The sequence below is a fragment of the Carettochelys insculpta genome, chromosome 1 (assembly GCF_033958435.1).
Source record: "Carettochelys insculpta isolate YL-2023 chromosome 1, ASM3395843v1, whole genome shotgun sequence".
NCBI lineage: Eukaryota > Metazoa > Chordata > Testudines > Carettochelyidae > Carettochelys > Carettochelys insculpta.
Window position 1 is genome coordinate 352,435,613 of NC_134137.1, and position 25,181 is coordinate 352,460,793.

The following is a 25,181-nucleotide window of genomic DNA, read 5'->3' on the forward strand; positions in this document are numbered from 1 at the left end:
ATTAAAAGTAATTGTAAGACATGACTGTCATTGAAAAAACATGCATCTATGTCATTTAAATGGTAAAACAAATAAGAATTCTATATTTGTCATATTAAAATGATTAAATAATGCAGGTTCACATAGCAGGCAAGCTATATGACATTAAAGATTGTCATAAAGATTATTAACTTAGCAAAACAGTAAAAGCTAAAGCCTAAAAAAGTGGGCCTAAATTGGAATTAATCAAAGGTCTGGATTGAATTTTGACTGCTTTGCTTTTCTACAGAAAAATCGCAAGAGCATTGCAAAAAGAGCCTTTAGGAAAGGTTTATTATTCATACTGGGTACAATTTTCATAAATTGCTACACGATAAGTGACTTTGGAGTCCAAGGTTTTGTGCTCCTAAATTACTTCAGATGCTTTTGTAAATTTTGCTCGCATCTTGTAAGGTTTTGTTTGCATTTGCAATGATTTTCAGAGATTAGGGGATAAATATTCATATATTTCCTTCACGTTTTCCTTTGCTATCTGAATTGTGATTCACATTACAAATGTGGAGTATTTTTTCAGGCTCTTGGCTAAAATACAGAAAAGGTTTAGGCATTAAAGATGTTGGAGTACTATGTGCTGCATTTTATCTTCCTAGTAGAGTGGACTAAAAATTGTACTTTAAAGCTAGCACGTATTTTTTCTAACTGGTAGTAAAACAGCAAGAGTTACAGTGCTTGTAGCATTTTATATTATGTGGTTTGAGTGGTTTCATATTAAGTTAAACTCTGTGATGCACACTGAATTTAAATAAGTGTATTTGATTCAATGTGTATCATTTTATTTCAGAGGCTTTGGAGTTTTTGTTATTTTGGAATAGCTCTCGCCAGATGTCAAGTTAGAGTTTAACAATGTAAATAAAGTTTATTTGTTGGTTCAGTTTAGAAATGGCTACTATAAACTGAAGAAATGCATGGATTGAATTAGTAGTCATTTAAAAAGCCAGATGATAAATAAATAAATAAATGGCTCTGCTTTACATGTATAGGTGGAATTCACCCCACTGTGGTGGCTCTGTTTAAATGCTCACTGTTGTCTGGGATGGATTGAGCAGCTTTGTAGAGGGGTCTCTGTACTTCTCTGTTTTGTGTGGGTGGGTTCTAAACAGTCCAGCACATAGGAAACTAGCAAAGGCAGGGCACGGGAATAGTTTTAATAGTGTGGATGCTGAGAGCCATAGAACCCCACTGTGAACCCTGTATATAATAGAAACCATTTTAAGCCCAATGTGCTGCAGCACCTCCTGTGTGCCCCCTACTCACCTTGTTGTAGCATGTAGGGAGGGACAGGCTGTGGGAATAGTACAACCACTGAAAGATGAATTCTGTTGGGATAATTTAGCAGGTCTGAAGAATTTATTAGATATTTTTAGTCAAAAGTATCAGGAGCAACACAAATTGTTGGTGAAGTCCTCCATACCTGTATATATTTTTGCTCAATGAGGCAAACCTCAAGATTCGCAAAACACTGATGCAAGTGCCAAGATTATAAATTATGACCGGTGAACTGATTTGCCTTGGGTTTTGGGTACCCATTTTTTCCAGATAGCTTAAAGATGCTGATTTTGAAGGTTGGATACCAAACAGGGTCTCTTTAATGTGTGTCATCATTTGGACACCCAAACCACCGCAACTTAACCCCCACCCTCCCGCTGGCCCCACACTCTCAAACAGATGCAGTTTAACCCCCTCACTGGCCCCACACACCCGAACCGCGGCAACTTAAACTCCACCACCAGCCCCACAGACCCAACCAGGAGCAACCTGAACCCCACCCCCTCCGCGGACCCAACCCACCACCATGTTTTAACCCTCCCTCCCACTCATGTCCCCAGCCTTTAACCCTCCCATGCTCCCACTGCCCTGCAACCCAAGGTTCACTTACCTTTCAAAAGCAGCGCCACCTGCTGCCACTCCAAGCACTTGGAACCAATCAGAGACTTTTACGTGTATTTTAATGGAAATTTAATGTCCCTCTTACAAGTTAGCATGTGACCGGTTTTCAAATCACTCTATAGACAGCAGTTTATGCAGGTCTGATGAGTTCCAATAAGAACAAAACCAGTCACGTGCTAACATGGTTTCATCGGAACCTTATTCTAATAACTATAGCCAACCCCGATTGGGGTGTGCTTACAGTTCACTCATTTGTGAACGTAGCACATGTGGCCAACAGTTTCTCCATATCTTAGAATATTGGTGGTGTCTGAAATATTCCGGGTTATCTTTGTCATTGTACTATGATTATGGGTTTGAAGTTGTTAGATCTCTTCTCACTCTTTCATTCTGAGATGTTTTAAAAACATTTTAGTTGTTTCAAAATGATTCTCACCTCTGGAACCTCATAAGCCCTGGGCACTTGAACTTAACGCTTACTTTTTAGAACACTAGGGGAGTACCTACTCTTTTTGCTGTTGGCTCTTTCTGCGGTTAGAAGATCAGCTGTGAGAAAGAGAACAGGACATACAAACCTGTAACTCGCTATTTATACTTCATTCCACAAAGTTAATGCGATTTTTAAAACCTCACGTAAAATGTTTGCTTTCATTAGCAGCAGATATTTTTCATAAATAGGTGAAATCGATGCCAATTAGAGCTTATTTCCTGCCAGGTGGGGTGGAATTACCCAGGTCAGATGATAAAGGGCATCTTTTGCAAGTAGTAAACCTAATTGTAAATCTTCCCAATTATTTATAGTTTATGGGGAGAAATTCAAGGAAGCTCTCTAAGTGGATTGTGTGTTTTTATAAAATCTAGTTATAATAAAGCAGAAGTTCATCTACAAAGTGGATTAAGTGCATTCTGTAAAGGCATAACTGTCAGCTCTGTGCCTATTCTTGAAAAATATCAGATGAAGAGTTGGAGTTCAAGTCATGGTTTCATAACATATTATGGTCTTGATCATAGAACTAAATGAGATGCTCCACAGGAGGCGCTGATTCATTCTTTGTTTGATTACACTCTCCTGAACCCTCTGCTTAGATTATGATGCTTCTAGTTAGGCCTTTAAAAGAGATGATTTTTCAGAGGTAGTCTATGATAGAGAAAGGAAGTAAATGGAATTCTTCTTTGAGTGATAGTTCATATCCATTCCATGTTAGGTAGGTGCACTCACCAAATGCACCAGTGCTGGACGTTTTTCCCTTAGCAGTAGCTGTAGAGGAGCGGCTCTAGCACCCTCTTACGTGGCAGTGTATAAGGGGTGCCACCTGCTCCTTCCACCTTCAGTTCCATGTTGTCACTAGTGACAGTGCTGGCACAGTCTGCTGCCTTGTGCTAGCTTTGTTCATGTTTGTCAAGGCTGATCCTCCCTCTGAAAGTGTGAGTTTAGAAAGTGGGGGCCTGCAAGAGACCTTAGGAAAGACCTTGCCTTGATAGGTTCTGCTTAAAAGTTTCCTAAAGTCACAGGTTCCCTGACTCTTGGGGGCAGCTTCCACCAACAGAAGTGAGGAAAAACCCCTGTGGAGTAACTCTAAGCTCTTAACCCTCCCTTAGGGGAGAGCTTGAAAACGAAGAGGAAGAAATTAAACTGCAATTGATAGCTGACTGGTCAGTATTAGACAGGCATATACATGGGCCCTTCTTTAGGACACAGGCATCAAATCATTGCTTTTAACAAAAAAAAAAGTTGATTTATTAACAAAACAAAAGATAATTTACAAAGAAAGTGCTAAGGCATGTGGCAGCTCTTGGTGTTAGAGCAACTTAAAAAGAATGTAGGTTGAAGCACAGGGAATCACTCCCCTAGGATTCTGTTTAGAAGTTACAGTGACCAGGGGTAGGGGGCGAGTGGGGTGGTACGTCAGGCAGCCTGAGAAGTCCTGCACCAAACTCAGAATAAAAAATAACCTGAGCACGTCTGACTAAACATTTCCTTTCTACTTACATATTTGTATGCCCATATCGTGTTGTGGCCTGAACGTTTACTGGATTAATTAAGCCCTGACTTTCCCCTCTGGCTGCACAAGAGAATGACCCCCTCAGCAGGTAACCGCTTCAATTCAAAAGCTCTCTCTTGCCGTTGGCTCACTTGGCTGCTTGTCACCACAGATCATTCTCTCTCTGGGTTTAACCCTTTACAGGCATTCAGTCATGACAGTGTTGTTTGATAACTCCATTCCCTCAGTCGTGTTGGCGTGGGATTCTTTGGACTTCGGCTGGATGGGAGAGGTACACCTCAGAGATTTCCAAACCCCAGAAGAGAGGATGTTACACATAAACGTCAAAGAACTCCGAGCAGCCCATTTGACCTGAGGAGTTGTCCTGCCTCTCTTGATTGGCAAAGGGGTGAGGATCTTCACAGACAGCATGGCCTCGATGTTCTATATCAGGCATGTTTGTTGGTGCTCACAAAGAGGTACTTCATAACTGGGACTTCTGCATCGGCCATATTATCCTTCTGGAATCCTGTTGCGTCTAGTATCAGGAATACCCAGGAAGAGCACCCGAACAGTGACTATTCCTCTGATCATAAGTGGTCACTCCACTGGACATGGCCTAGATGATCTTCAAGAGGCGGGGAACTCCACAAGTGGATGTGTCACCACCCTACAAGGGTTTCTTGCTGATGCTTTTCTTCTGTCCTGGTCAGGGAGTCTGATGCGAATATTCCCTCTGATCCCTCTTAGCAGCAGGATCCTAGAAAAGATCAAGAGGGGCAGAGTCCACATTATCACCATTGCCCCAATGTGGCCTTGCCAGCACTGATTCAGCACACTCATGAATGTGGTGGTGGCCCCTTCCCAACTCTCTGCACTTATCTCAGGATAATGGTTAGCTCCCGCACTCAAACATCATGATTCTTCATCTCTCAGTGTGGATGCTCTGTGATTGATCCTGGGTGAGTGCATCTGCTTGGAGCAGGTTCAGCAGGTTCTCCTGGGAAGCAGAAAGCTATCCATGAGGCTAACGTACCTGGCTAAGTGGAAGAGGTCCTCCTACTGGCCATCAGATTGTGGCACTTCCCCCTCTTGTTCATCAGTGCAGTCAATCTGGGACTATTTACTGCAGGTCAGAGTGTACCTTGTAGCCATCTCAGTGCTCCACCAGCTAATCTAGGGCCAAACAGTCTTTGTCATAACATGACAATCAGTTTCCTGAGAGGTCTCGAGGCTTTATCTGCAGGTATGAACCTCAGTCCCTCAGTGGGACCTTAACCTGGTCCTTTCCAGGCTCACTAGCCTGCTGTTCAGGTTGCTCGGCTCCTGCTCTCTATCCTACTTTTTCCAGACAGTGACATCAGCAGGACATGTCCTGGCGATTACAATCTTAACATTGGAACCTCTGTACACAGTATTTTATAAGGACAAGGTCCAGCTACCATCCCACTTGGGCTTCCCACAGAATGGTATCTTCCTTCCATATGAACCAGGACATATTGGCTGTGTCTACACGTGCCCCAAACTTCGAAATGGCCATGCAAATGGCCATTTCGAAGTTTACTAATGAAGCGCTGAAATGCATATTCAGCGCTTCATTAGCATGCGGGCGGCAGCGGCGCTTCGAAATTGACGAGCCTTGCCGCTGCGCGGCGCGTCCAGACGGGGCTCCTTTTCGAAAGGGCCCCGCCTACTTCGAAGTCCCCTTATTCCCATGAGCTCATGGGAATAAGGGGACTTCGAAGAAGGTGGCGTCCTTTCGAAAAGGAGCCCAGTCTGGACGCGCCGCGCGGCGGCAAGGCTCGTCAATTTCGAAGCGCCGCTGCCGCCCGCATGCTAATGAAGCGCTGAATATGCATTTCAGCGCTTCATTAGTAAACTTCGAAATGGCCATTTGCATGGCCATTTCGAAGTTTGGGGCACGTGTAGACACAGCCATTATGTCCAAAGCTGCTCAAGACTGCTGAGGAGAGATGTCTGCATGCGCTTAATGTCCAGAGGGCCTTGACAACCGTCAAGATTCAGGACGTCTGTAAAGCAGTGACATGGTCCTCTGTTCATACATTCATGTCTCATTATGTATTCATTCAGCAGGCCAGAGATGATGATGGTTTCAGCAAAGCTAAGCTACAGCTGTGAACTCCTACCCATCTCTGAGGATACTGCCTTGAGTCACTTAACGTGAAATAGACATGAACAATCACTCAAAGAAGAAAAAATAACTACTTGTTTCCATAACTGGTGTTCTTCAAGATGTGTTGCTCATATCCATTCCAACACCTGCCCTCTTTCCCCAGTGTCGGAGTTTCTGGCAAGAAAGAATTTAGAGTTGTGGGAGTGTGCAGTACCCTTGTTGTGCCAGGAGGGTGCCACTCCATAGGGCACCAGAGTCATTCTTTTACAGATACTGCTAAGGGAAAAACTTCCAGCACAGTGCATGTGGTGAGTGTGCACAACTAATGTGGAATGGACATGAGCAACAAATCTCAAAGAATACAAGTTACAGAAACAGGTAACTACCTTTTATGTAAAAATACCATGTGTGGGCAATAGTTGCTTCAAAGTCTTAGCTCTTTAGCCTGAGATTGACTGACTGAATTTCTTTGCTTAGAAGATTCTCCGACCCTTGAGGACAGTGGTAGCAAGACAGAATGCAAGCTAGTTCCTCTTCTTGACCCATCATCAGACATGGTAGGGGCTATTAAAGTACTAAATTTTTGAAAAGCTTTATCAGAAGACTGACTTTTCCTATGGGGAAGAAGTATAAATTAATTAGCATTTAGTACAGTGCCAGACAAGTAGTAAACAAAATTCTATTTTTGTTGCTAACTGTTAAAACAAACTAAGAATTAAAAAAGGACATATCCCCACTTAGTGCAATTCTATAAATTTGCATTGCATGACAGAACCTACCAAAATGCACAGTCACATTTAATTAAATTTGCAACTTTTAATTCATTATCAGTTACAGAAAGCAAAGCTCAAATTAGGCAAAAGTTTCTTACTACATTATTCAAGTACAACATTAACATGTAAAAAACTACTTATCACTTATTCTGTCTTTTCTTGCACAGGTTACAGGGTCTTTGAGGTTACAACTTTGTGTAATTTTGTAATTAAAGAATTTTTGGCTGGATACTAAGAAGGAAAGTCTTAGATGTTACTCCAGATAGTCTTTTAATACTGAAGGATTATGGGGTCATACTTATCTTCTGTCCAAAAGCAGTCTCAGAAATAAGGTAAGGCTGGTAGCTGTGATGTAGTGCTAGAAATTCTGCTTATGTTTGAAACAAAAAGCAGTAAGTAGCAGTTTAAAGACTTGCAAAATAGTTTATTAGGTGAGCTTTCGTGGGACAGACCCACTTCTTCAGACCATAGCCAGACCAGAACAGACTGAAGGAGTGATGATCTGAAGAAGTGGGTCTGTCCCACGAAAGCTCACCTAATAAACTATTTTGCTAGTCTTTAAAGTGCTACTTGACTGCTTTTTGTTTTGATAGTGTATAGACTAGCACGGTTTCCTCTCTGTTGCTTATGTTTGGTGTGGGTTGGTTCTTGTCACCAGCCTGGAACCAGGTACTGGGCATGTGCTTTCCCTGTCTGGATGCAGGCCTGGGCTCCACACCAGATTTGGCAGATCCCCACAGATGTCTCTAAGTACAGAATGCCTTTCTCTGGCTTCTTTAATGAATGGCAGATTTACCCAATACAGAGTTATCAGGCCTTAAGTTCTGCTAAGTAAGATCTGAGATAAAACTTTTCACTTCCAGGCTAGCTTTCTCTCTTAGTATTTTTTGTGGATGTGCATTGGCTAGTGCAGTTTCTGGGCTCTCTCTAGTCAGTTTCAATCTCGCATGCATTCGCATTTTGTTTGCCTTTTATTTCTTCTAGTAAAGTTTAATTGCTTCTTTCAAGAAGCCTTTTGCCCCAGTTGTAGGAGCACAAGCTCTTCTTTCCCCCAAACTATTATGCTGTTAAGAACAGATTTGGGTCATATGACAAGAGTTTCACTTTTTAAGCTAGGAACATTCTGACCAGTATACTAATTTTTGCAAGTGATGCTCAGACTTTGTTAAAACCAGTTCAGACCATTTTGAGATCCTGTGTATTTCAGCTGGTGCAGCTAAAATCATTTCACCAGTTTTAACATTCCTTAACTAGAGTAGTACATACAGACATACTACCTCACAAACTACAAGCATCAGTGCTGCTTTCTATACGTTCTAGCAAATTCCTTCTTGACCATGATGGCAAAAGTGCTCTTCATGTTGGTTATTGCCCATTATTTTGTATCTCAGCACTGCTTCTCATGTGTCCTTTTGGTTCCCTTTCCAACCTTATCCTCCAATTACATCTCATATGACTATGCCAGATATTTTAGCTATGACCTTAGGAGCTTTTGAGTTTTTGATGTTTGCTTTGCTTTTGGCAACTTTTGTCAGAGTTCCAAAACCTACTTCAACACAATATATTTTCAGGTAGCCAAAAAGATGGGAAGGCTTTAGCGCAGCCTCGATCTTTGGGAATTGAGTCAGCATTTGATGAAGGTGAATTTCATAGGGGTGTCCTGTTGGAGTCTGTCCTAGAAGAAGGCAACATGTAAAACACTTTGGACTTTGCAGAATCTTACCTGGAAAATATTCTTATGTATATCTAAGATTTGTTGAAGACAAAGAGCACTACGAATGTCATGTCTTGCTGTTTGGGCTGTCATCTGTTCCACATGCTTTCATTAAATGTTTGGGAATAATGTCTTTCCTGCATAGCATGGTAGTGCATGTGTTTCTCTTGATAGAACAGCTGATCAAGGATGTCATCCCTGAGGGATTTCAGTACATCAGTCTTTGTAACCACAGTCATGTTGGAGTGTTGATAAACGACTCAAAATCTCAACTTATCGTGCAACAAATGGACTATGTAGAAACACTGGTAGACACAGACCAACTCTCAGAGCCTTTCTGCCTCAGAAATCACCAACGTGGCAGCAAAGATAGACAAGAGACAGCAACTGACAGCTCCTGCCAAGCTATAAATGCTTAGGCTTGTAGCCAATAGATCTTGGTTATCTCGTGGCATGTCTCTCCACAGGCAGCCTCAGTGAACCTAATACACTAGAACAGTGCTTGCAATGCTACTTAATAACGTAAAACAGTACTGATAAGCCCTATATAAGTGGTGTGGTTTTGAAATGTGTAAAAGCCAAACTGCACCAACTAGAGAGAATTTTCTCTGCCTGTGCATGTCAAATTTTAAAGTTACTTAAAAAGACTCAGCTGATCCTCCGGCAAGCACAGCTGCACTGGGGCAAGTCTAATAATAACTGACTAAAAAGGCTTGTCATTCTTCCCAGATTAGCTGCATTTCCTGCCTTTGATTATGATGGGTGAGCAGTAAATGGCTGGAAAAGTCTAAACTGTGACCTCAAAATACTGAATTATCACCTTGACTTCAACACAAGTCTGTTTTGTTGTTAATCTGTGAAAAAACTTCGGAGTGAGAGCGAAAGAAAGGGTACCCAGGTTACATGGTTGCTCTCATCAGGAAGGAAAAGAAATGTGGACATTTGTGGCACCAAGTTTACCTCTGCTGGTCTGTGGATAGTTTTTGAAGGCCAAACTATTTCTGAATCATTCAGAGAACGTAAATTTTTTTTCTCCAAAAAGATGTCAGAAACCTCATCTGAGATGGACTCTAATTCTGGAGAACTTGGATTGGACTGATTTTGTTTCAAGAAATATGGTGGATAGGGACTCCAGACAGACTTGTTTGTAATGGTGTATCAGTATATACTTCCATGTGAATGCAAAGTTGCCAGAATTTACTATCTGTAGAATCATGGATGGCAGATTAGTGAACCATTGCGGGGAGTCTAGCTTCTGGCTTGTCTCCTTTTGTTCCCCTCACTCCACCAGAGCACGCACCCCTACATGCTCCTCCAGCCCTGGAACATCCCCAAATCCAGCGTTCAACAGGTCCCAGCACCCCTCGGGGATGGATAGGCAGTGCAGTGGGAGTCCCCCCAGACCCAAAGTGGCAGGTGTGGCAAGAGTACCCTGAATGCCCAGCAGTGAGCAGGTGGTGTGCTCCCAGTGCCAGGTGGATGGGTAGGCCATGTGGCATGGCCCCAGCCTCAGCACCCCTAGCCTACCTGCCCCAGCTGCTTCTCTGACATGGAAGAACGGGATCTAGCAGACAGGAAGGATCTAGGAATGGAGTGTGCGTGTGTCCACATATGGGTGTTTGGGAGGTCTTAGCCTATGTTGCCCATTGCTCATGTGTGCAATGTTAGTTAAAAAGTGGCTAATTTAGTCATACAATGTGTCATCCCATAGGTCACCTGCCTGTTATGGTCTGCTTCCTTCTCTCCCTTCACAAAACAATTCCTCCACACACAAACTCTTCTGTTCAGCAATTTAGAACCCTTGGGCAAGATTTATTAGTATTACAAAATATTCAAAATAAAAGTTCTCAAATCCCCATTGAGACTTCCTGCCGCGATCTTCCCTGGCTGAATCCATTTTCGTAAACACTCAAGGCTTCTTACTCCCATCATCCATTGACTCTCTTTCTCTGTGAGAATTCCTCTCTTTCTGCAGCTTCTGCTATACTGTGAGAGGGAAAGAGCTAACTCCTGTTCAAGGGGGCTTATTTCTTAACTGGGGTTGCCTGACCCCAGACCTTAACGGTTCAAGTCAACCCATTACACCAGCTGTTTGCTATTTTGCATTTAATGTTCAGTGCTCAGATCTGTAAAGAGCTATGAGCTAAAACAATAGTCTGTTGTTAGTGAAGATTCATTGTTTTATATATTTTAAGAAATGTTCTCTTGTTATGGCTATGCTGCTTGTTCTTTTAATTTTCTTTAATGTTACTCGTATATATTTTTGACTGTCTAATCTCCTGGCAGCGATGAATAGATTGTTTGAATAGATTTCAGCAAAGGTCACTTACTGTTTGTTCTGGGGTTTTTGTGCCTTCTATCTGGAGGATCTTAAGTATTAAGGGACTTTAATGGATTATAAACTTGTGCCTTGGAACAGTGTAGGTAATAACAGAATCATAGCTCTGTGAAGTTTTGTATTAATGGTATTCCTGATGTAATTGCTTGACAATCTTTTTTTAAGATTCACTCAATCAACATAAACTAGAATAGTTCTTTTAACAGAATGTTATGTTTCTGAACCTTACTGCGTGTATAAGCAAAAATTCTAGTTATGTTTCCAAATATGACTTTATTTTAAACAGCAAACATTCTGTGTGGTGTCCTTATGACACCAAACTAAAATGGTCCTTTGTCAGAGTCTTATACTATGTGATTTCATGCATGATTTGTATGACAAAGAAATCATCCCTCATTCAATTTAAATGTGATGGGGCAGTGGTCTCAATTTTGGACCAGATTTTGATTTTGCTCTATGGTGGTTTACACGAGGACTCCTTTTAGTGCTAAACGTAGCACATGATAAAAGAATAGGAGAAGTTTTGTCCTTTTGTAAATCGTCACATTTATAGTTATTTGAACTACTTGCGTGTGTAATTCTGAATGTGTATTTTAGAAGAAAAATCTGAGTTTGAAGGCAGAAGTGTGGCTAGTGACTGATTAGAGCAGAGAATTGGGAGACCGGGCACTAGCATTCTATTTGCTATTTTACCACTTACAGTGTGCCCTTTGGCAAGTCACTGTAATTGCTGTCTCAGATTATATAGCTGGGCAAGCTGCATGAGACCCTATGTCTCCCAGTGGATTGGTTTGACAGCTCCTAATGGAGGAGCAGAAAGAGGAGATAGCCCTTGCTCCCTGCTTGTATGTCTTCTGCAGGCCTGTGTATGTGAAAGAGAATGTGCCTGTAATACGTGCTGGATTAAATGCAAAGTACTATCTCCTGGAAATTGTAGAGACCACACTAAACTTAATTAATTTAATTTTTAGGTCTCACTTCATTTCACGGGAAAGTACTTGACATTCTGATTAATACTATTTTTAAAATCACTCACTTGTTTATTTAATATTGTAGCTGTCCACCCAAGGAGATGCCAGCCAGGTGATTGGACCTCTTACAGAAGGACAGAGAAGGAATGTGGCTGTAGTGAATTCACTGTACAGGCTACACCAATCAGTGCTGAAGGTAGGCTTCAATGACACTTAAGTTCTTGCCATGAATTAGACTACATTTATGTTTTTCTTGGGCCTAGCCAGCATGGCATTGACTAGGACTCATAAGCTGTGTCTACACGTGCACGCTACTTCGAAGTAGTGGCACTAACTTCAAAATAGCACCCGTCGCGGCTACACGCGTCGGGCACTATTTCGAAGTTAACTTCAACGTTAGGCGGCGAGACGTCGAAGTCACTAACCTCATGAGGGGATCGGAATAGCACCCTACTTCGACGTTCAACGTCCGCGTCCCGCAACGTCGAAATTGTGGGGTCCTCCATGGCAGCCATCAGCTGGGGGGTTGAGAGACGCTGTCTCTCCAGCCCGTGCGGGGCTCTATGGTCACCATGTGCAGCAGCCCTTAGCCCAGGGCTTCTGGCTGCTGCTGCTGCAGCGGGGGATTCATGCTGCATGCACAGGGTCTGCAACTCGTTGTCGGCGCTGTGTATCTTGTGCTGTTTAGTGCAAGTGTGTCGGGGAGGGGCCCTTTAAGGGAGCGGCTGGCTGTTGAGTCCGCCCTGTGACCCTGTCTGCAGCTGTGCCTGGCACCCTTATTTCGATGTGTGCTACTGTGGCGTGTAGACGTTCCCTCGCTGCGCCTATTTCGATGTGGTGCTGCGCAACGTCGATGTTGAACATCGACGTTGCCAGCCCTGGAGGACGCGTAGACGTTATTCATCGAACTAGCCTATTTCGATGTCACCACATTGAAATAGGCTACTTCGATGTAGGCTTCACGTGTAGACGTATCCATAGAGATACATTTTAAAGATTATTTGAATTGCACTATAGAACAGTGTCTTGTTAGCAGGTGGCTTCTGGCTACATGTCTGGCTCTGTCAGTCTTTTTCTTCACTTCCGTAGGTGGGTATTGTAGTTTCAGGAAAGCTTGGTAAAGGTCCTGTAGATGTTTGTCTCTGAGGGATTGGAGCAAATGGGGTTGTACCTTAGTGCTTGGCTGTGTACAATGGGTCCTCTTGTGTGCCCTGCATGGAAGCTGGAGGCATGTAAGGCCCAACAAGGAAAACAACAGAACACCTCTGGCCATAACGTACAGCCCCAGCTGAAACCTGTCCAGCACATCATCAGTGATCTACAACCCATCCTGGACAATGATCTTTCACTCTCATAGGCCTTTGGAGTCAGAGCAGTCCTTGCCTACAGACAGCCTGCCAACCTGAAACAAATTCTCACCATAAACTGTACACCACACCATAGTAACTCCAACTCAGGAACCAATCCCTGCAACAAACCTCGGTGCCAACTCAGCTCACATATCTACACCAGCGACGACATCACGGGATCTAATGACATCAACCACATCATCAGGGGCTCATTCACCTGCATATCTACTAATATAACATATGCCAACATATGCCATCCATGCCCCACTGCAATATACATTGGCCAAACTAGACAGTTTCTGTGTAAAAGAATAAACAGACACAAATCAGATATCGAGAATGGTAACGTACAAAAACCTGTAGAAGAACAATGCAGTCTCCCTGGACACTCAGTAACAGATTTAACAGTAACCATCCTTCAACAGAAAAGAAACCTTCAAAAACAGACTCCAGTTAAACTTCAGAGCTGCAATTCATTTGCAAATTTGACACCATCAACCGAGGATTGAACAGAGACTGGGAGTGGTTGGCCAATTACAAAAGCAGCTTCTTCTTTCTTGATGTTCACACCTCCACATTAGCTATTGATAATGGGCCACATCCTCCCTGATTGAACTGACCTGGTTTCTCCTTTCTTGATGTTCCCAACTCCACAATAGCTGCTGATAATAGGCCACCTCCTCCACGACTGAACTGACCTTGTCAACTCTGGCCCCCTCTTGACTGGGACTCCCTCCTTTTCATGGGCCTATAAATTTAGACCCTCCTCTGGAACCCCCACTCATGCATCTGATGAAGAGGGTCTTTGCCCATGAAAGCTTATCCTCCAAAATATCTGCTAGTCTGTAATGTACCACAGGACTTCCTGTTGTTTTTGAAGATAACAGACTAACTTGGCTACCCCTCTGATGATTGCAGTGTGGACATATTCAATAAGGTTACTGACCCAGTGCTGACTATGTTTACACAGTCAGTATAAACAAGAACAAACAGCATTTATTATTGTATCTGCTCATCATGGTTAAATCTTGGTGCCTGACTGTGGGTGCTGACTTGAAAAAAAAAAAAAGATTCAGAAAGCATATAAATCCTGCGTGGATTTTACAGATGGAAAATTAACTCTGATGTAATGAATCTTGTGTACTTTTGTGTTGGAGAGACAGGTAATCTGATTCATTTTTAACTGTGTATTTAATGGTTAATATGCTTTTTAAGTGAGGTAAATATAACATATCAATAACTGTAAGGAAACTGGTAGGATGTTTCCAAGTTTCATCCTTGATATGTATTCCTATTGCAACTGTAGCTGGGATTTGAGCAATTATTTGAAGTGTAGGATTTTAGCTTACAAGAAATTCCTGCCATTATTTACATAGTTCTGCATAGTTCTCCATAAACCACATGCACATAAGTAGGAGAATAGACCAATTACCTTTTATCAATTTGAGTATCTCTTACTTCAAGCTACAAATCTAGAAAATTAGAGATTTCAAAATGAATATATGGCATAAGAAAACATTAAAGGTCTATCCTGATGTTCTTGAACTGAAGAGAATTTTACTTTTGGCTTAGGAGGGAACTCAGTGCAGTTCCACTGCATAGAAAGCTCAAGATACCAAATGAGAGAGAATGAGTTTAGGTGTATTCCTATGTCAGCATTTGCCATACCATGTAGACCACCATTATTCTGGGCCATTGGCAAATGCAGACGCTTCATTTTGGACCAAATTATGTATTGTGCTTTTTTTTTTTTTTTTTAATGAGGTAGACATCTCATAGTTTAAAAATGTTGTGATTGGATAACTCTGCAGTGACAAGCTGGTACTTGGACCTTCATATTGCCTTTGAAAAGAAGATACTGAATTTAAAAAATCCCTCCCTTGAATCAGAATGTTTTTATTCAAATAGTGTTTTGTCACAATGGTTTACTGGGTGAAATTTTTGGTCTGCAAACTGCTGCTACATATTATAAGAAGAACAAAAGCATTTTTGAAACTTCATATTTTTGAACTTTCTAACTTCTAATATCTTGTCCCTCTGTAACACATTTGTTCATTATTTATAAATATGTCCTACTCTTGTTTCTGTAATGGGAATAGCCAAATATGTTTTCAGTTGACGCACTATTCTGTGATCTTTAATCATTCACTGAGCTTTGACTACATTAAAAGTTATTTTACATATTTTAGGTAATTTTTTACAGTTATTTACATATTTTATTTTAGGTAGTTTCCAGCCAGAGTTCATTTCCAGCAGCTGCGGAGGAAACTATTGCTACAGCCTTAAAGGTGATTGAATGTCAACATTCTCTTAAGTTAGATAAAAAGTTTGTTGCATTTTCCATATTTATAGTGGGCACCATAATTTAACTTTTGAGTTTTGTCTTGCTCTGTCCCCCCTCCCCCCTTTTTTTTTGTCAATATGGACCTTAGTTTCTGGTCAAAATATGCACTAATTTCAAATTCTGTGTAGTATGTAGTTCCATTAATTCCGTGTGGATAAGTAGACTATTTGGATTTAAGTATTATTTGTGTTTGAGAGTGCAGATATTCTGATGATGCTTGGAACCCATGCATCTAAATTTGACGACAAATGTATTTCCCTTCAGTCTTCACATAATAAGCTCTTTCCTCAGCAGTTTGGTGCTTTTGTCTCTCGAGGTGCATAGTGGATTATATGTCTGGGGATTCTGTGAATGATGGCTGTCTGGAGCTGTCTCAATATTCCCTCTCTCAAATGATATGTAGACCACAGGAGACAGACCTAAAGCAGGAGTGGATCATAGGCTTATGTGTGTGCATGAAAATATGTATATTTATACATAGGGGATATCAAATTGCACCACCTCTCTAAAATGAAGTAGTAATAGTAAAGTGGTCTTTATTTTTCTGCCTTATGAACAAATTAAATATAAGACTTCGATTTTCCTTTCCTTTAAATGTTTCCAGTATGGAATAAAAGAGCACTGGTAACATGAAGGATGCAAATGTCTGCAATAAATAATTTATTCTAAACCCATATATTTTGGTGCTGTTGGCGTATGAATGTTTTGTTTATCTATTTTGTCCTCTCACTTTGTTTTAGACAATCCATGATCTCATGGGTAGTGCTGTGCAACCCTTACTGAACTCAGTAGGCGACTCGGTGGAGGCCATTATCATCACTATGCATCAGGAAGATTTTTCTGGGTAATCAGTCATGACCTTCGTGACGTGGCATTGTCTTTGTAAAATATATTGTATATGCGTAACACATTGTTAATACCACAGTGACCTTTGCAATAGCAACACTTGTCTTTCTGCACAGAAGTTAGCAACATTGTTGACCATTGAACAGAATGGCCAAAGTCGTATCACACATACCTTTCTGTTTTATTTTTTGCTCTCTGAAAGTAAAATTGGTCAAAAATGTACAGTTTTAAAAATGAAAACAACAGAACAGCCTATTCAGAAAAGTTTTTGAACATGTCAACTTTTTTTGTTTGTCAGAAAAACATTTTTTTTGTTAATCTAAAATTTGCATAGACACTTTTATTTACATTCCAAGCAATTAAATGGTTATCAAAATTTGCTTACAGAAATAAATGGATTTTGGTGATAAGAAATTCTGATAACTGTTTTCAATAATATTTTGTAAGGTTTCAGAATAAAATCTCATAAAAAAATTAAGTGAAATTAAAAAAAAAAAAATAAGGGGCCTCAGTTTTGAGCCCTTTAAAATGATAACAGTTGCAATATTACAAAAGTGTTCACATTTTCACTTTTGACCAGCTGTATTGCAAATTAAGCAGCTATGGATAAGAGAGAAGCTCCTCTCGTAACCATTTTTCTTAAAGTGTGAGGCTCCATAGACACAAATGATGGTGAGCTGTAGTGGGTGGTATTTGCTTTCCCTGGACATCCTGCTGCAGTCCGTCCTTTCTGTAAAAATGTGTTGAAAATGGTATCATGTTGATGGTGTTTTTCCCTTTTCCACTTGGCTTTTATAATATTTTACCTGCTGCAACCATTCATGCCCCTGGCACGAGCACACACTCTCTGGTTTGCTCTTTTGAGTCAGACAGTGGACTAAATCCTGAAAGACTTGTGTGTCCTCAACTCCCATAGATGTCTGGGTGGTCTCTCCAGCCTGGCTATAATTCAATGAGAGCGTGATTACTGAATACCATGTCTTATATCTTGCAGGACTACTTATTCACTGATTAGAAGAGAGTGCCTGTAATCCTTGGTGTCGAACTTGAACAATCTAAAAGACTAGGTCCATACAGGGATTGGGTTTGGAACTGGCTGCACTAATAAACTTGTGACATGTAGCCTGGTTTATGTGATCTAGTCTTAGAGTATTATACCAGCAGCTGGGACACTTATTATTGGGGGCTGGATTTAGCGCTGTAGACTCCATGCTGATGGAAGGCATGCAAGCTGGATAGGAAGGAGTGGTCTGTATCTTGTAATGGTAGTAATGGTGATGAAGAGATATTTTAGGCTACAGTTCTAGAGGGATCAAGCCGAAAAAGGATGCTGTAATTCATGCCATTAAGGGAAAATGACTACATAGGTTAAGAAGAAAATTAAATAGAAGTTGTATTATAAAAATGAATTTAGCATCTTTTTTACATTTTTGGCAGATCATTATCCAGCTCAGGAAAACCAGATGTTCCTTGTTCTCTGTATATGAAAGAACTACAGGGCTTCATAGCAAGAGTCATGAGTGACTACTTCAGACACTTTGAGTGTTATGACTTTGTCTTTGACAACACAGAAGCCATTGCTCGGAGAGCAATTGAACTTTTCATTCGCCATGCCAGTCTACTGAGACCCCTTGGTGAAGGTGGGAAAATGCGACTTGCTGCTGACTTTGCACAGGTAGACTTAACACAGAGTGGTTTCCATTTTGGGTTTTTTACCTCTTTTAATTGAAACATGTAGATCCTTGGTCAATCTGCACTTTTTTTTCCTTTGCATTTGCGAGTTATTTGTATAACTGACTTGGATTGGAAGATTTCATCTTGAGAAATGTGTACACTAAATAATTAACCAACACTACTTATCATAAGGCAAATTTAGTAATGCCCTTTAACTGCCTGTCAAACTGCTGGTGCACTGAAATTCATAAAACTGAACCATAGTCTTCAGTGCTACATCCATCATTTGCTATTACTCGTTCACCTTCCTTCTGCGCCTCCTTGTAAAATGGTTTCCCTTTCTTAACTGCTCATTGTCCAGTGGTGCCAGCACTGATTATAGTCATGGATTAACCTTCTTTGCAGTGTAGGATATGAACTAGAGAAATATGAACACAATCTGAAAGGGCTGCATGGTGCTGGGAATACTGAAGAAATGACAGTATTGTCTGTTTCCACTGGTGACATGGTCAGTTTCTCTCTCTCTCATATTTTTTTCTTAACGTGTATTGGGCACAAACAAGTAGAAAATTCCAGTTTCCAAAATAAGGTACTTAGTATTTTCAGATGAAAGCATCTTGAATAGTTATTGAATACAGCGTGAACCTGTCAGGGGACATAGCACAAATATTCTGAACTCTGTTGTCCTAATGCTAGGTCAGTTTCAGGTTATTGGTTCTTATTGTAACAACTCGAGGGGGCAGCATAAGAGACAAACACCTCAGAGACAGCCTTTGTCTCCAGCTGCATTCAATAGGGGCCTTGGCTAACATAGCTGAGAGTCAAACCCAAGAAGACTGGTAATGCATAGGGCCTTTGCTTGTGACTTGGCTGCTACTAAAGTCTGACAAGGTGCGGTCACAGAACACCCCTTGGGATGTTCCCCAGTGTGTCGATCGCACCACTGGCACCCACCTTCTTGCTCTCTGAGGCTTCCTCCTACTCTGTCCTGCTAAACCAGATTCTCTCGTCTCCCCCAGCCCAGGCACAGAGTCCGAGTTACCCCCATCCACTTGCCACCCCCTGCAGAGCAATGGAGACATTGTTGTACCACAAGTCTGGGTGGAAGCAGTTTTAGGGCGTGGCACTCAGGAAATCAAAACCCCAAATAAATTTGTTTCTCTCTGTGCAAAGGATTTGCATACAGTGAGGGCTCGTTATGTAAATCCTCTTTATCAATGAAAGGGAAATAAGCACAGTGGTAGCTCTCCCCAGGTAATAAGAGCTTACAGTGGGTTTGATTATAAACAAAGGAGTTTTTCTTAACCAAATTGTAGGATTTAGGTGATTATAGATAATGACAAGCAGATCAAAACAAGTAGCCCAAATGAAATAAAACAGAAAATACATAGCTAATTCTGTTCCCCTACAAATTAATTACTTGTGAGGTCTTACCCTAAACAGTTGCTTATGTATCAGGTGAAATCTTCAGGTCAGAAACAATCATATATATATGGAGACACACATCTCATAGAAATGGAAGGGAGTGCAGGAGATCATTGAGTCCAGTCACCTGCCCTCTTGGCGGGACCAAGCACCACTTTTTTTTAATTAAAAAAAAAACCAACTATTTGCCCCACATCCCTAAATGGCCTTTTCGTGGATTGAACTCACAACCTTGGATTTAGCAGGCTGATGCTCAAACCACTGAGTTATCCCTCTTACCCTGACCTGGGTCCCCAATAAAGTTCTCTGCTTTCCTTAGGGCAAATCAGGCAATTTCCAATGCAGGCTGAAGTCAAAAGATGAAACAGTTTAGAGAAAAAAGATGGAGGAACCCCCAGGGTCCCTGTCTCCCTTTCCCCTCTGGAGGGAATTTCATTGTTCTTTTTGGCTACGTCTACACGTGCACCCAACTTCGAAATAGATTATTTCGATGTTGCGACATCGAAATAGGCTATTTCGATGAATAACGTCTACACGTCCTCCAGGGCTGGCAACGTCGATGTTCAACTTCGACGTTGCTCAGCCCAACATCGAAATAGGCACAGCGAGGGAACGTCTACACGCCAAAGTAGCACACATCGAAATAAGGGAGCCAGGCACAGCTGCAGACAGGGTCACGGGGCGGACTCAACAGCAAGCCGCTCCCTTAAAGGGCCCCTCCCAGACACACTTTCATTAAACAGTGCAAGATACACAGAGCCAACAACTAGTTGCAGACCCTGTATATGCAGCACGGACCCCCAGCTGCAGCAGCAGCAGCCAGAAGCCCTGGGCTAAGGGCTGCTGCCCACGGTGACCACAGAGCCCCGCAAGGGCTGGAGAGAGAGTATCTCTCAACCCCCCAGCTGATGGCCGCCACGGAGGACCCCGCTATTTCGATGTTGCGGGACGCGGATCGTCTACACGTCCCTACTTCGATGTTGAACGTCGAAGTAGGGCGCTATTCCCATCCCCTCATGGGGTTAGCGACTTCGACGTCTCGCCGCCTAACGTCGATTTCAACTTCGAAATAGCGCCCAACACGTGTAGACGTGACGGGCGCTATTTCGAAGTTACTGCCGCTACTTCGAAGTAGCGTGCATGTGTAGACGCAGCTTTTGTGTAATAGTATATTCCAAGATGAAGACTATCACATGAGTAGGTCACCTGTCCAAGTCATTTTTAGGGAATGAGCCATTGTGTGTTCACAGACAGGTTCCTCAGCTGTAGCCTGACACCCATGAAGTTATCTAAGTACTGCTCTCCCCTCACAAGCCATACTTTCACAATAGAGTAGCCACACCTCCTACTGAGGTCTTCACAGAGATAAACACGTGGAATACAAATGTGCAAATACTAAGTATAACTTCAAATACAAAAATGATACATGAACAAAAATAGGTTTTACAGATCCAGCAGGTTATAACATTAAAAATGGTAGGCCAGAAGCCACCTTTTGTTCAAAGCATTTCTGAATTATGCATATTTATATTCATAACCCACTTTCTGTAAAGCTTGGAAGGGTCCATCACATAAAGAAGAGGTAGGACCAAAGACTTGTGGCCTTCAAGACTCACGACTTTCATCCAGCTAAACCACATAATGGCCTCAGCCATATGCCCCTGAATAAACCACCTGGATTGACCAACTCAGATGTAGCATCACAATCCTTCAGCAAGAAAGTTAACAGGAGGTTTTCTGTTGACGTAAGTGGGAGCAGGAAAGGGGCTAGAATGACCTAAAATATGGAACAAAGAGGACAACTGATTCTTTCTCCTGCAGAAATATTGATGTACTTCTTAAATTCAGTAATTATTTATATCTGATGTTACAATAGAGTGTGCCTTGTAAATAAGTATTATTTCTAATGGAAATACCCACTTATTTTATCTTTCTAAATACATCTTTTTATCAGTCATGTTGCACTGAGTTGCCTCTTCTCTAAAAGGCTGTGGTATGTTCTTACCTCAGCATGAGGGGTTTTACGTAGTTTCCCTCTATAGTTTTTGAAAGCGCAATGAATGAGTTCTCTGTTTTCGTGTTGCTGCAGATTTTAAACTAGACCTATACTTGCTCGGTTCAGAGTCCTTCCTCTTCCCCTGTTTAGCTGCCTTGTGTTCTATACTTTCCTATTTCCTTCTCATTACCTTATCTCCCTGTTTAAGTTGTTCTTGTAACCAGAAATAGTGGTGTGCTGGTCATAGACTGGGCCTGCTCCTGCTGCTGCTCTTATTTGCTGTTAGGTTTTTCTGGTGGCAGCACTTTCAACCCAATTAGATAAATAAAATGGTTGGTGCAATGATACTCTAGTACAAAGTTCTCCCTTTCTTAGAATTGTAAACAGAGAGGAAGATCAGCCCTACCACTTACCAGCAGTTGGTTCAGGTCCTACAGTATATTTATCACCAGCGAAGTAAGAACCTCTATGCAATCCCCACAGTGCCACTTACTTTGCATTATAACATTCTGGCTACGTCTACACTAGAACACTACGTCGAAGTAGCTTATTTTGAAGTAGTGACATAGATATAAGCTACTTCGATGCGTAGCATCCACACATTGTCCAGGGCTGGCGCCGTCGACATTCAACGTTGATGCAGTGATGTGCAACATCGAAAGGAGCCCCCCCCAGGAGAGCATCTACACACAAAAGAGGCCCCCTTCGAAATAAGGGGTCAGGAAAGCCTGCGGACAGGATCACAGGGCAGACTAGCCCTTCTGGGGCAACAGCAAGCTGCTCCTTTAAAGGGCCCCTCCCAGACACACTCGGCCTGCACAGCATGAGGCCTGTGGAGCTGACACCAGACTCGCAGACTCAGTGCATGCAGCTATGGACCCCCATCAGCAGCACCAGCAGCCAGAGGCCCTCAGGGCTGTCACCGAGGCAGGAGCTGTTCAGGAGGCCATCTAGCACCTCCTAAGGCGAGCCCTCCTCAGGGGATGAAGGGGTTACCCCGACCATGGGGCCCCCCGATCTCCCCCGCCAGGTGCTCTGCCAGCTATGGAGCTATCCCACCACAGTGTGGTGGGAGCGCCTGGTCCTGGTAGAGTGGGACGAGAACCACTGGCTCCAGAATTTCTGGATGTGCCAGCAGACATTCCTGGAGATGTACCAGTGGCTCATCTCTGGCCTGAGGCACCACAAAGCCTGTTTTTGGTGTGCCCTCACTGTTGAGAAATGGGCGGCATTGCTGTCTGGGAGCTGGCCACTCCAGACAGCTACCAATCCATAGGCCACCTTGATGCCAGCCAGGAGGGGTTCCATGGCCACCTGAGCCATGCCCGCCAGGTGGTCGAGCAGGCTTTCGGCCACCTCAAGGGCTGCTGGCACTCCCTCCTCACCCTCCTGGACTTGGGCATCCCCAGCATCCCCCAGGTTGTGGGCATGTGCAGCACACTCTGCAACCTGTTGGACAGCAAGGGGGAGGCCTTCGTGCAGGGGTGGGCTGTGGAGGCTGGCAGACACCACCCCACCAACCCGCCCACTGCCCCCCGAAGATCACGTGAAACACGTTTTTGAAAAACACACTGTGAACATAGTAGTTAAGAGCCCAAAGTTGTCAACCAATTATTTACAAGAATGAACGTGTATGGGGAAACTATGTACAGGGCGAATACTACCTAAGGGGGCGGGGGGACACTGCTACTTACAACAGAGGTGGAGGGAACTATGTACAGTGGAAGGGTGCTTGTGTGGCCCAGTCCTTAGCCCCTCACAGCCCCTTGTCTGGCATGGAGGAGTGCGACCTCCACGAGGTCCAGGTCACCACCCTCACCCCCTTATTCGGGGTCCTCATTGAGGCCGGGTGGGGACTGGGAGAACTGGCAAATACAGCTGGGCCAGCTTTGGAGCCCCACAGTCATCTTCGATGAGCTCCAATGCAGGGGGGCCGGCCACAAGGGATGGCAGCTGGGGGAGTCAGCCGGTCTGCAATCCTCTTGAGGGTCCCGGCGAAGCAGGCGAATGTCTGCGTGAATGACCCCCAGGCCTCCTGATGCCAGGCCAGTGCCTGCTCTGCCACCTCCACCTGGTGCCGGAGGGTGGCGAGGACCTGGGGATCAGCGGCCGCCTGCCGCTGGCTCTGGCGTTGGTGGGCTGGTCCTGGTCGCTGCCCAGTCTGGCTGCTGCGGTGCGATGTCCCTGGCGGGCTTTCTGGCACCACAGCACTGTTGTGGCCCTCAGATGGTGCAGCTGCAGAAAGTGCGAGGAAGAGAGAGAATGGCTGTTAGTACTGGGCCCTGGCCCGTGACCATGACTCCCACTCCCCTGTCCCCCAGCCATGGGCACAGCATCCCTGTGAGCGGCCCCCTTCTGGGGTTCAGCCCTCCCCCCACCTCTCTCCCCCTGGGGATGGGGCATGGTGCTGTTCACAGAAGTGGGTGCTGATGGGCCCTTGGAGCCATGTCGCTGCTGCAGGGCCATGGTCTGGCTGGGCCATGGCGGGCCGGGGTCAGCCAGGTTTGTGGGGTCCCCAGTCATGTTCCATGCCCCCGCCCTGTAACCCAGGGGTGTGCACCCTGTGGGGTACATACCTGAAGGTCCACTCCGGGGGTCAGGGGACACCCGTTGGGCGGATGCCCTGCTGGAGCTGCAGGAGGGGAGGTCAATGAGGAGCTCCCCATCACTAGACCCATCCTCCGCTGTCCCGGGGCCTGGTTCTTCCTGGGGCCCCTGGGATGCAGGGCTGGCCTCCGGCCTGGACTCCTGATCCAAGGCCTTCTGGGGCTCCTCGGCTATGGTGTCCAGGACAGCTGGGGGGGGAGGTGGTGTATCAGGGGCCCAGGATTTCCCTGAGCTCCCTGTAATAGGGGCTAGCAGCAAGGGTGGCCACAGACTGGCTGGCCTTGTCACAGGCCTGGGTGTAACCCTGCCGCAACTCCTTGACTTTACTCCTGACATGGTCAGGAGCGTGTGCAGGGTGACCCCGGGCGGCCAGGCCCTTGGCCAGCTGGGTGAACACTTCTGCATTCTGCCGCTTGCTCCCCATTACCTGTAGCACCTCCTCTTCGCCCCAGAGCCCCAACACGTCCCAGAGCTTGGCATCCATGAAGGAGGGGCATTCCCTGGCGGAATGCCCAGGAGCCTTGTGTCCCCTTGGGAGGTGCCCTGGGGTGCTCATGGGGCTGGCTGCCTGCCATGAGTGGTGGACAAGTGGATCAGGGCCCCTGGAGGGAGTGCAGGGTGAGCATGTGTGAGTGCTGCTGCCCGCACACTCTCAGCTTCCTGCCACAGGAAATCCAGGTCCATGGTGCTTTAAGGCTGCTGTGTGTGGTGACCATAGAGCCCTGCAGGGGTTGGACAGCACATATCAACCCCTCAGCTGATTGCTGCCAGGGAGGACCCCACTATTTTGAAGTAGCAGGAGATGGATCGTCTACACAGACCCTACTTTGACAGTGAACGTCGAAGTAGGGCGCTATTCCCATCTTCTGATGGGGATAGCGATTTTGACATCTCGCTGCCTAACGTCAATTTTGACTTTGAAGTCGCACGTGGTGCATGTAGATGCAACGTGAGCTATTTCGAAGTTGGGCCGGCGTCTTCGAAATAGTCAGCTAGCGTAGACACAGCTTCTGTGTATTAAAGATGCTCTCTGGCATTTTGTCTAAGTGTGTGACAGACTGTCACATGTACTCATGACTACTGTCAAAATGAAATGTGCTGT

The 25,181-nt window shown here is 44.0% G+C and overlaps 1 protein-coding gene across 1 annotated transcript in view; it reads left to right on the forward strand.

The window, feature by feature from the left end:
* The window catches only part of COG5 (component of oligomeric golgi complex 5), a 367,281-nt gene that overhangs the window by 295,300 nt on the left and 46,800 nt on the right, over positions 1-25,181 (forward strand). The window contains exons 15-18 of the mRNA XM_075016386.1: positions 11,924-12,034; positions 15,413-15,475; positions 16,272-16,375; positions 17,815-18,052. Coding sequence (XP_074872487.1) covers positions 11,924-12,034; positions 15,413-15,475; positions 16,272-16,375; positions 17,815-18,052 — 516 coding nt within the window. The remainder of the gene's footprint in view (positions 1-11,923; positions 12,035-15,412; positions 15,476-16,271; positions 16,376-17,814; positions 18,053-25,181) is intronic.